We start from the raw sequence: 11,653 nt of genomic DNA, 5'->3' as shown, positions 1-11,653 counted from the left end.
GCACTTCTAAAGCTCAAGAGGCTGTAATGAAATGTAATTTTCTGAGGAATTATGTTTTCTTAAAACTTTTAGGCTGAAGCTTGTCTGTTGTCAGCGTGTGCTTTCAGCTCAAATAAGCTAACCACGTTTATGTTTATGAGCTGTATAAAGTTTCCCTTTCTTTGATTGACTTGTCTGCATCTGCCTGCCACCTGTCTGCTCTTGTGAAGTTTTTATTGTATTATTTAACCATGTTAGAATGATACAATACTATTTAATCCTTAACTTACAGTACAAGTCTTTTGACTAAAAGATGAATACTTTCTAACAGGACAAATCTACTCCTAGCCTAGCCTAGTATATCTATGAGGTTTTTAATGTGTACCTGTTAAACATTTTAAAGTTCCACAAAAGCCCTTTTCACATATACAGTGCTTTATTAAACTTGAAGCAACAACAAGTCTCGGTGCCTTTCCAACATTTTGTAATAGTAATCTAACTAGGCTGGACCTCGTAACTAACACTTTCAACATGGCACAAAAATAAACTACGACAGTCACATTAACGCTCAGAAATGCACAGCAGCAATGGGTTAACTGTCACAGGCTATAATACGCTTCTAAGAGGAATCAGATCATGTAATGAAATTAATAAATAACTGTGTGCCTAAACTTTTCTCCTCCCTGGTTTTACCTACGAAAATGAGCAGTAGCACTGGATCATTTTTTCACACCATTGGTGCCAAATGAACGAGATGAATCCACCAGCAAGTGACACACAATTCTGCTTGTTTGTTACCTTAATATATATTTTTATGGTAAAACAATGTAATATTAGGAGATGTAAGTCCAACTCTTGAAGGATTTACATTTTGTACAGTGCAGTGGCCTTTATCTGACAAACAGCAGGGACAGTTTGAAGATGGTGGCTTCAGGTGAGGTAAGACGTTGCATTTTTCTTGAGCTGATAATGATTACAATAAAAAAGCCTCAGAAGTGTAACACTAACCTTTAAACAAGCTTCAGTGTGTGAAAAAGTGATATACTTAATACTTACATAATATGACATGTAAAATTTCAGACTCCATAAAAATGATTACATTTACTGACTTTATGTAGCCTACTTTCCAGCCTTGAACAAATGTGTCTTGAACAAAAAATGTTCAAAGGCATGCTTGAATGAAGTGTGACAAATGTTAAGAGAAAAGCGACCAATGACTTGTCATGTCATTGCTTCAACAGGTTGATGAAGCCATTAATACAGCCTATCTCTTGTCTGAAAATGAGTAAAATAGCATTATCTGGGAGAAATTCTGACATATGGCAATCGCCTATGCCTGTGTGCCTGTTTATTCTAAAAGCTTTTAGTTGCAAGTCCAGGATACTTATTTCAAAGGGAGAAACTACAGCTTCAGACCTTTCTATTTGCTCAAATGAGCTGAGGGAATCTTCGCCAACTGCGAGACTGCGCTTATGATCTGCAGCTGTATCATGAAGAGTGAAGCTTTTCAAAGCTGAAACGTATTCAAATGTTTGCACACACCTGTGTCACAGGACAGACGTGGGCTGAACCTTCTCTGAAATAAAGAGGACGTTGCATTGAAGTGAAAATACAGGAATTCTATAGCTGAGTTTTTCCTCAAAGAAGGTGAACAGACATTTTCGCTGAATGGATTATAGTGAGTCAGACTGAGTGTGTCCGTCTTGTTTGAGTTACGAGCTGTCCGCACCTTAACAGTTCCAAGAACAGCTGAGTAACATTCTGTAAACAGTGACACCAAGCACGGCTGAAGCTATTCTAAGCGTGTTGCCTATCGGAGACAAATATAACTACATGCCATGTATCATCAAAAACATCATCAAAGTTACACACCTGAAATAAAAAAGCAACCGTCTGTCGTTCAGCATTTCAAAGTGACTTACCTGATGATGTAAAGCAAATAGATTTAAGCTGATTGTTTTAATAAAGCTTGTAAGAGCAAAGTCAGAGCTGAAATGTTGTTTTTTATGAAATTAGGGATAATTTTTTTCAACTTGGTAAAAATGTATTGTACTGAGATTACACATGCGATACAACTCAACCTAAACATGTTACTGTGATTTCTGTGCACACACTCGCATGAGCAGGAGCCTCACATCTTATATTTGTACAGCCAAGTAGGCTCCTTGTGGTTGTCACTGCGAGGTCTCAACTGTTTGGGAGCCATTAAACGCTATATGACAGCCAGCAAATCAGTTTGGAAAATCTTTTTTCAGTAATTAGTCCTCCGTAATACAGTACTATGCAAAAGTCTTGAGCCATCCCTCATTTTTTATATGTTGCCAGGGAAACAGACAAAATAAATGCAGTGATTTATTTAGCAAACACATGTGAAAGTACCGTATTTAAGGCAAAATCAGAGGTTGTGTAATTCTTGAAAGTCAGTATTTGGTATGAGCACCTTGATTCTTCAGTGCAGCCTGAATCCTCTTAAACAAGCTTTTTGTCATTTCTTTAAGTAGTCTTCAGGAATAGTTCTCCAGGCTTCTTGAAGGACATCCCAAAGCTCTTCTTCGGATGTTGGCTGCCTTTTGTTCCGTTCTCTGTAAAGATGATCCCACATTGCTTCAATAGTGTTGAGGTCCGGGCTCTGGGGATGATTCATCCCTCCATAAGACCTGTTGCCACAGATATTCAGTCCACTTCCTGTATCATTTGGCATACCTCAGCTTTTTCCCCATTCCCCTTCCTTAAGAATGGCTTCTTGACAGCCACCCTTCCATGGAGACCATTTCTGATGAGGCTTCAGTGAACAGTAGCTGGATCAACTGAGGGTCCAGATGCATCTTTTAGGGTGTGTGTCAGGTCTTTATTGGATCTTTTCCCAGTTCTTAAGGACCTCACTTTAAGATACCGTTCATCTGCTGTCGACAGTGTTTTTTCAGGCCTGACACTTCTTTTGTCCTCCGCTTGTCGAGTTTCCTCAATTTTTTGGGAACACACTGCACACCATGCTGAGATATGCCAAGTTTTCACTTAATAACTCTTTGGGAATCGCCTTGTTGGTAAAAAAAACAAAAACATTTTATGTCTGTCAAGCTGTGTTATCCTTGGCATTCTTTTTGTAAATGCAACTAAAGACATGGGAACAAATGATGTATCTTTGCGACAGGCTCCTTGTAACAAAATGCCTAAAGAGACTATTTAGAACTAGTTCATTGTAAAATGGTCTATTGTACAGACAAAAAACTGATTAATCCCTTGAGTAATAGTAGTATGCTTGAATGATAATTAGGTCAGTGTTCAGTGGCTTCAAAACAAAAAAAAACATTTGCCTCTGAAAATGGTCAGGTACAAGTACTAGACTGAATATGAGTGAAAAAGCAGCCAATGTCCAAAGAAAAACTTTGAAAGGCCTTCAGAAAGCCTGAAGAACTATTGTTCAAAAAACCCTGGCTACTCTGGAAATAAGATATAAAGAAATGAGGGGTGGCTCAAGCGTCAGTACTGCATATCATTTAGTCACTGCAGATGCTGAAACAGCATGCAACCCCCCAACACCATACACACAGTTGGATATCCTATAAATGATGCAGAGTCCATACATAAAGACTGCCTGCATATATATCTGTGTCGGCCCCCGATCTGCAGGAGACCTACCGCTCTCCCTTGGGTTTTAATCATCATTTATCATTTGATATACGTTGTATTCACCTTAGTGTTTCATGAATTTTTTAATTGAACTGAAGAGATATCCACTGATTGGAATGTATTTGTCTTCAGTTGTGCAAAGTAACAGATCGCTTATATTTTAAAAGCCTCAGTTTAACTGCTGTGTAAACAGCCAAAAATTCCCAATCGGGGTCTTCTCTGTGCTGAGGTTGAATGTATGTTTCAATTTGAGATACGTCCCACCTGATACCTCCCCCACAACAATGCACGTATTTGTTTTCTGCAAAACAAGTGAAAGATGCATATAAAAAAAGATGCCTGCTGCAAAGTCTTTTTCTTTCACCTACACACATGCACACAGACAAAGCAGCAGTAAGCCAACCGCTGCCATCACACACAGGACTTGGCCTGTCTGTGTGACACGCACAGTTTGTTTGGTAGTTTTAATTTGACAGCGCTCTGAATAGAGCCTCTGAAACACACACACACACACACACTCACACATTCTCAGACCTACACACACACACCTTTAATTTGACAGCGCTCTAACAAGAGCCTGCTGCTTGTCAAATGTTCTCCAGTGGCAGCAGGGATCCGCAGAGCCGAGGGGGTTCTGTTCAAGGACATCTGTGAAGAAACGCACACACACTCCCGCGCTACCACACACTCGCTTTTGAATAGGCTGAGAGGGGCAGCCTGCTGCACTGCACGATGGGACAGAGGCAGCACACACGCTGAGGGGTTTCCACACTGCTGTTCCTCTCACTCTCCATCTACCGCTCTCTGTCTTCTTTTTTTCACCCTCTTTATCTAACATTCCATCGCTTTTTTTTGCTGCTTTTGGTCTTAAGTAGAGGGCTGAGGGAGTGAGATAGACCAGGGGAGATTTTGATGACGGCTCCCTGTCTAGTCCAACAAGCCGATTCTCCTCTCAAACTGTACACACTCACACACGGACACACTTCAATTTTCTCTTCAATTCTTCAATCCTAACACCATGAGACCTTTTAAAGTTACTCAAAGGCAGATCGGACTTTGGTTCCAATCCTCTGGATTTCATCCCATTGAAGGTGTATGTGTGCACTCATGACGCATTTACTTATCTGTGTGTGTGTTGGGGAGCTCCCATGCTGTCTTGGATGTGGCTTCCACCGGACACTTTGCTCATTAGAGGGACGAGAGTGTGACTTGAGTGACTTCTCGTTGGCTCCCTGCTCAACTTGATCACAAGGCTACTCCTGTGGAGCGGGAGAGAAAAGCGAGGTTTCAGCGCTGTGTGTGTCACATGGAAAAGACAGCATGACACACCTGAGGACACGGGATTGTGAGAATAAGAAGAGTTACAGTTACAATCGAATTAAAACAAAGCCTAACATGAAAAATTTGCGAGGAGAAACTTAAGCTTATATTATTCCAAATGCTTCACTTGTGTTACTGTAAAATAGGTGCATAAAAAGGGAACATTTTCAAATAAAAAAAGAGAAAAATACTCATCTCTTTCATCACTGGCTGCAAAAATCACAGTATGTCATACGTAAAATCAAAATGTCAAACATTATACAAAATCAGTGCAAATCACCAGAGAGGCAGACACGGAGATTATCCATTAGATCCTATCTCTGACTGTATGTCTACCTGTGTGCATGTTCCTGTCAGATAAAATGCACATCACCTTCCAATGATCTCGAAAGGGGGTTCAAGGGGTAGGATCCGAAATGTCAACATGAACATAAATACAAACATTTCTCTGCAATTTGCAGTGACATTAAACCGAAGGAAAATTGTTGCCGAGAATAAAAGGATTCCAGAGACAAAGTTCAAGTTTTTGGCTTTGCATGATAACCAGCGATCCAAAGAGCAGGAAGAAACATTAACCTGTTTTAAGTTGTTGATTGTATTTTCCGATAAATCTGGCACTGATGTGACTCCACACTGAGGATGCTCGCGAGTCTTGTGATGATGAAAAGCCAAAGGATTATTTGAATCCTGTAAATCACAGCTAAAAGTCACTGTGCAAAGCCAAGGTCTATGAAACTATCAGCCCGGAATAGAGAACATAGACGATATGTTACCGCATTGCCAAGTGCTACCACTTAATACCATTAATCTTGGTGCTCTCCCCCTCATCCCTCTCACTCCATCTCTGCGTTGGAGTGCTCAGCGTCCTCTAAAAGTATGGATCTTGACCGCAGCTATTTTCCACAGAAGAAGAAAGGCTAAAGAGAAAGCGGTGACCCCTCTTCGCCGCAATTTTCCCCTCATCAACTTGTGAGACTTCATTAACTTCTATGGGGTAATTTCTTCTTCCAGTGGGTTTCTGAGAGGAGGGGAGGTAATATGACATTTTCTCATCCAGTCATTTCAAGCTATTCTCTTATTCCTCTTTACCACAATCTTTAACTTAAAACGTTTTCTTTTGAAATGGAGACATACTGTGCTGCTACAGCATCATCACCAATGACAGAAAAATGTATATGAGACAGGGGAAATGGGGTTTAAGGGGGAAAAAAAGGAAATCTTTCCTTGGTGCCCAAATAGAGCCCAGCGACTTCCATGCAATGCAAAAAGTCCCAGCATGTAGAGAATTAGTTTGTGATTCAAGCAGCTCACAGCCTTTATCCCTGGAGAACCCAAAATGAAATATCTGCTGCTGAACATGTTCGAAATCGGCTTGATGCTCAGTTGAGGCCTCAGTCAGAGGTTTCACAGCGGAAAGTGTGAGTCAATGCTGCCCTCTTCAGGAATATTAGTGTCAAGTCAGTATTTGTATTTGGGCTATTGATGTCGTGATGCTAAATTGTCATTTATGTTCTTTATTTACTTTAGTCAAGGATTTTCATACAACACACAAATTGTACTTAACCTTCAATCTGCAGGTGCTGGGTGTGGCAGTGATGGGCAGGAGGCGGAGTATATGGAAGAGATAGACCCGTTTGTGGCATGGTGTGAGAATAATGTTAATGTCAACAAGACACAGTCGGTGACTGTAGAATTCCTGGTAGAAGAGGTGGAGATGGTTGAGGACAACGGTTATCTGTTGGGGCATCAGCATCGGAGCTAGTAATTCGAGGCAACCGGACAAATTGAGAAAGAAGGCTGGCTGTGTGCTGGGGACTGCTCTGGAGCCCCTGGAAATGATTAAGAAGAAGACTGCACAAGCTGCTCAGCATAATAGACAACATGAATACCCTCTGCAAAGAGTGATTAATTAGTAAAGTTCCCTCAACTCAGAGGCTTCTTCAGATCTGCAGCAAATAAGGACAAGTACAGACGGTCATTCCCGCCCATCACTATAGCCTTATATTATAGCTCTCTGCATTTGTTCCATTTTTTCTTTCTTTCTAGGTCATTAATATATACGGCAGAAATACATATTCCCCAGTGGGATTAATGCAGCATCATTCACTTCAATGAGATTTAGTACTATAGCAATCATTTGTAGCATCAGTACAGTATAATTTAGGTACAGGCCATTTTTCTATCCAGCACAATTCAACAAACCGATTGAAAGGATTTACAGAAAACATGAAATATTCAAATCAAACATATCAACAACAATAAAAATAAATTTAAAGAAAAAAATAAGACAACCAGTAAAGGGCACAGTGCAGCACAGTGAAAGTTATCAATCAAAGTCCTTCAATTTAATTCAGTCAGCTGACTGCAAACAAGGAAGTGATAAGATTGACTTTAAAAGAAGCATGAGCTGATGCAGACTCGTAGTTCTCTCTTAGTTTGTCCTGATGTTCCGAAGTGAATTTGTGGTGCATAAAACCCGTGTGTAGTTCTAACACTGCGGCGTTCTGTCTCTAAAACATTTCAAGCTTTTTAAACCAATGGCAGTATTTTAAAAGCTCTGTGATGGACAGAAAACCAGTGGAGAGACATCAGAAATGGTGTGACATGACCCACTTTTCTGGTGTTGATTAGGACTTGAACGACAACGACTGAATCAGCTGCAGATGTCTGATCTTTTTAGGCAGACTGGAAAATACACTGTTACAGTAATCAAGTCTACTGAGGATGAATTTGTGGACCAGCTTTCTCTAAATCCATCTGACACATTAGTTCTTTAACTATTGATATATTCTCCAGACGACAGTAGGCTGACTTTGTCACTGACTCAATAAAGCTGTGAATATTCAGGTGTGAATCTGTTATAACTCTACCAGCTCTGGTTAGATTTGCGGTTTGTAATATTACAGACTGAAGCTAAGCACAGATTTGTAACCAGAACCAATACAATCCAGTTATATATGTGCAAACACACAGATTCAAAACACCAAATACGTCAAAAGTGAATTTACTCTTCTTGTAGTTGTGTTGCACACAGCTGCCAGGATGGAGTTTGAGACATTAGAAACAGGTTCAATTGCACAAGACTCCATCTTATGAGCCCATGCTTAGTTTAATCAAAGATAGAGCAGAAGAAGAAGAGCTTAACCCATGTAATCTTATAGAAATCATATAATCCATTTTCCCATCTACATCCCTTGCAACATCACTTTTTGTTTTTATGTTGGGTTGAGCCATTGCTTAGTTGAACATGAGTGTACAGGCCGGCCGGATTCTTTGTTTAACAGGTAAGATTCAGTAATGACCCAGATCATATAGAAATCCAGCCAAAAAAAATCTGAATAGCAAGTACTTTGCTACAGATGCATAATTAGGTACTTTTGTGTATTTTATTCTACCTTTATCTGAATTTTGAAAACTCAAAGTTGCCTTCACAACCGCTTTCTCAATCACAGAACACGAAATCGCCCATCTTTCTGAGGTTTCTGAGATCATAAATGCCAACCATGACGATGGTTTAATGTGGCTCTATAAAACTAAGAAACAAATTCAATGACTACCCAAAACCATTTGTGTAGCAGTCACTATTCAGAGCAAACAGGGCAACCGCTGACGATCCCGTGCATCGCTGCAGGACCGTATCAAGCAGCCCGTCTCATGTGCACTCCACTAAGCGATGTTCATCTGTCTGTGCGGATATGCAAACTGTCCTCTTTCTCCTTTTCCTCCTGGTCCATGAAGCACCGGGGCCAGGCCTGGTGCAGAGACAAATGCCAACTGCTCACTCTTCTAAATGTCAAATCTGACATTTCGTAGACATTCAGCAACCATCCCTGCTGGGCCATTTCAGAGCCGCGCTCCTCAAATAATCCCCCCCCCACATCTCATGACAAGAGAGCAGGTAGAGCGGCTGGATGTTATCTGCTGTCCTCCCGTCAGTTAGCCCTCTAGTGATGAAATGCATGGAAGTTGTCAACAAGTGAGCAAAGTAGGCAGCTGCAACTGACATAACACAGTTACAGCTCAGGGTTTCCAAAAAAAAATCTATTTTGATGATTTAAAGATGGCTTCTGTTATGACTAGTTAGGTTACAAAGGTAGACTGAGTCCATCACTGGGCCACGTATTGTATTTGTGGGGATTTGTAAATGGTAATAATAAGAGCACATGTCCACCAGGGGGAGCCACAGCAAAAGAAATCAAGAAACATAAAAAGTGCACAACTGCCATTTGAACTCCATTTCACCTTGTCTGGAGGCTATGTTTCTCTCACATTTGAACAAATACATTATCATTCAACTGAATGTCAGCTGACTTATTAATCTGACACACAGGAGTTGAGAAATGGCGCTTTTTAAGACCGTTTTCATCTTGTTTTAAAGCAGCTAAACCAAAGTTCTCCTCAGCCACAGCCAATGTTGCACTCCCGCAGATGCCAAAACTATACACCAGACATCGGGATGTCTGTGGAATGTTTCTTCTGCTTCTGAAATTCATAAAGCAAAAGTTGAACATTTTACAAAACAATAAGCCAGACAGCCTTCACTATGAGCATTCAGGTTTATTGAAGGCACATCAGTTGAAAAGAATACATCAGCTGTGCTTGACATATACATTCATTGTCAATCCACTTTGTCCTTGGACTAAACTCATGTTGTATCTCATATTAGAGCTGTAGAATCTACATGTTTTGAATAGAACAAACATTGAAAAGGAATTCACTCTGTAAGGCAGCAATTCTGAGACCTCTCTTTGTGAAGAAAAACATTAATCACCTTAATATGAGACAATTACCTTCTTATGAGCACCCTTGTGATCATATTTTAGTAACAATTCATAAATTACATTTTATCAATTAACAATACGGAATATACAGCTGCATAAGTTTTAGAACTACTACAACTAACCTACTATGCATCACACTTCACAGCACAATTTAAATCAGTAGAAAACCTTTTTCCAGTGTCGAGGAACTGCTTGTATTGTGGGGCACATGACTGCTGCAAAGACATTTGAGGGGGCAGAGTTCAGCCTTTACCTCGGCAGTTACAGCGTTTCATTATTTAAGGTTTTGGAAATGTACGGATTCAGTGCAGTTCAACCGCACCCCACAAGTGGAACTTTCATTTTAATTGCACAGAGACTTAAAACTTTGCAGTAGTTCGGAGTAGAAATTTCATTCCCCGGGGCTCTGCAGTCCCATTTTCTTCACTCTGGAGACTGCGTAACATAATCTTGTGAACTTCTTCCCCTGATTCACGGACTGTGAACATGTTGCCTCTTTTTTATTTCAGTCCCGTCCAAGTCCTTCATGCATGCAACTAGGAAACTGCGACACTTCAGAGTATATTGCTCAGGAAAATCCCGGAAATGACTGACATGGGAACTGGAGACAAAATCAAAACTGTCCACATGGACGCCTTTCTTCTTCACGTTCTCCATGAAGTGCTCGATGTCCTTGTGCCTGATTACCTGGTCAGCTCTGGAGTAGAAGTGAAAATGAGGCCAGGCAGGTGGTCTGTCCTGGACGGCGTCGTAGTGGTCCTTGTGAATGAACTTGGTCAAGGGGTATAACACGATTCGCAAGAGGAAAACACTCACCGCAAACAGTGCCAGGAGGATGTACCTTATAAAAGGGCTTATTTTTGGCCCCAAAGTGGCTGTCAGTGCCCTCAGGGCCCCGCGGATATTCCCACTACCTGGGGCACTGTCTACCACGGCTCCAATAACATACAGTGAACTGAACTGTTTGTCACTGTGCAACAGTTCCACAATGTAACGGTAAAGCATGAAGCCACCATTACTGAATATGTGAAAGAAAACTGGACTGTTCTCCACCTCATAGTCGTAGAGGATCTCCAGCAGCTTCAGGGCTGTGCTGCTCAGCTCCTTGTAGCCAAATGACTCTGAAATGAAGACGGTCTTTAGAGGAGCGGTGTAGCGGATGGTGACACATCCCTAAAAGTTGAAGAAAGGACACAAACAAGAGTGAATGGGGTTGATTGGTAACACGTCTGCTTGGCATTGGCATCTTGAGTGCCACAGTGCTGTCAAAGGGACAATACACAAAGCAATGCAGCTTGTGAAATTGGTTATGTAGTTTCGACCTGTTCGTTGTAGATGGAGCTGTATTTGGAGAGATGTTTGTCTTTGCACCCAGCCCAGCCCAACAGTATCACAACTGGCTCCTTTGTCCCCTGCCAGTGTCTCTCTGAAAACAATTTCACACGATACAACAGTGCGTTAGCAGTTTACGCTAAGCTAAACGAGCAAAGCTAACATGTCGAACATTTTCACGGCGTCTTTGTTGGATGGAGTTCAAACAAATGTAACGCAAAGTGAGGGGTTTGTATCTTGTACAATGAAATGGTGCTCACCCGATGTTCCCGCATCTGGAAACACAATATTGTAATCAATTTCATCGGCTGCCATGTCTAAATGCTAGAACATTAACTGTATTTCTCTCATCTGTCCGGTGTAAACAATGAGAAAAAAAAAACTACCGAGCGCTGGATAAAGGAACGCCTATTTGTAATAAATGACACACAGCAAACTGGTCCATTTACTGTCAATGGTACAACACGATCCTTCCTGTTGACCGGAGAATCTCTTCTTCTTTGTCATCAAACAGCATCAAGCTAACGCTGCTCTACCGCCCTCTTGTGTCTGATTGCCGCCATCGTTTCTATTGAATTCTGCTACTGCTCTTCATCTGTTTTTGGGAATTG

The 11,653-nt window shown here is 41.0% G+C and overlaps 1 protein-coding gene across 1 annotated transcript; it reads right to left on the bottom strand.

Annotated features, from left to right (window-relative positions):
* Positions 1-9,466: 9,466 nt before the first annotated feature.
* tmem53 (transmembrane protein 53) lies at positions 9,467-11,551 on the bottom strand. Its single transcript, XM_072364653.1, has 3 exons — positions 11,303-11,551; positions 11,033-11,136; positions 9,467-10,883 (listed from the first exon to the last, which is right to left on the bottom strand). Exons 1-3 carry the CDS (start codon positions 11,355-11,357, stop codon positions 10,182-10,184), a joined length of 861 nt encoding a protein of 286 aa, XP_072220754.1. The 5' UTR covers positions 11,358-11,551; the 3' UTR covers positions 9,467-10,181.
* Between the last annotated feature and the right edge of the window lie 102 nt (positions 11,552-11,653).

The sequence above is a fragment of the Leuresthes tenuis genome, unplaced genomic scaffold, assembly GCF_036924035.1.
Source record: "Leuresthes tenuis unplaced genomic scaffold, fLeuTen1.0.hap1 SCAF_14, whole genome shotgun sequence".
Taxonomy (NCBI): domain Eukaryota; kingdom Metazoa; phylum Chordata; class Actinopteri; order Atheriniformes; family Atherinopsidae; genus Leuresthes; species Leuresthes tenuis.
The sequence above is the reverse complement of the archived record's forward strand: the minus strand, read 5'-3'. Positions and strand labels throughout refer to the sequence as shown.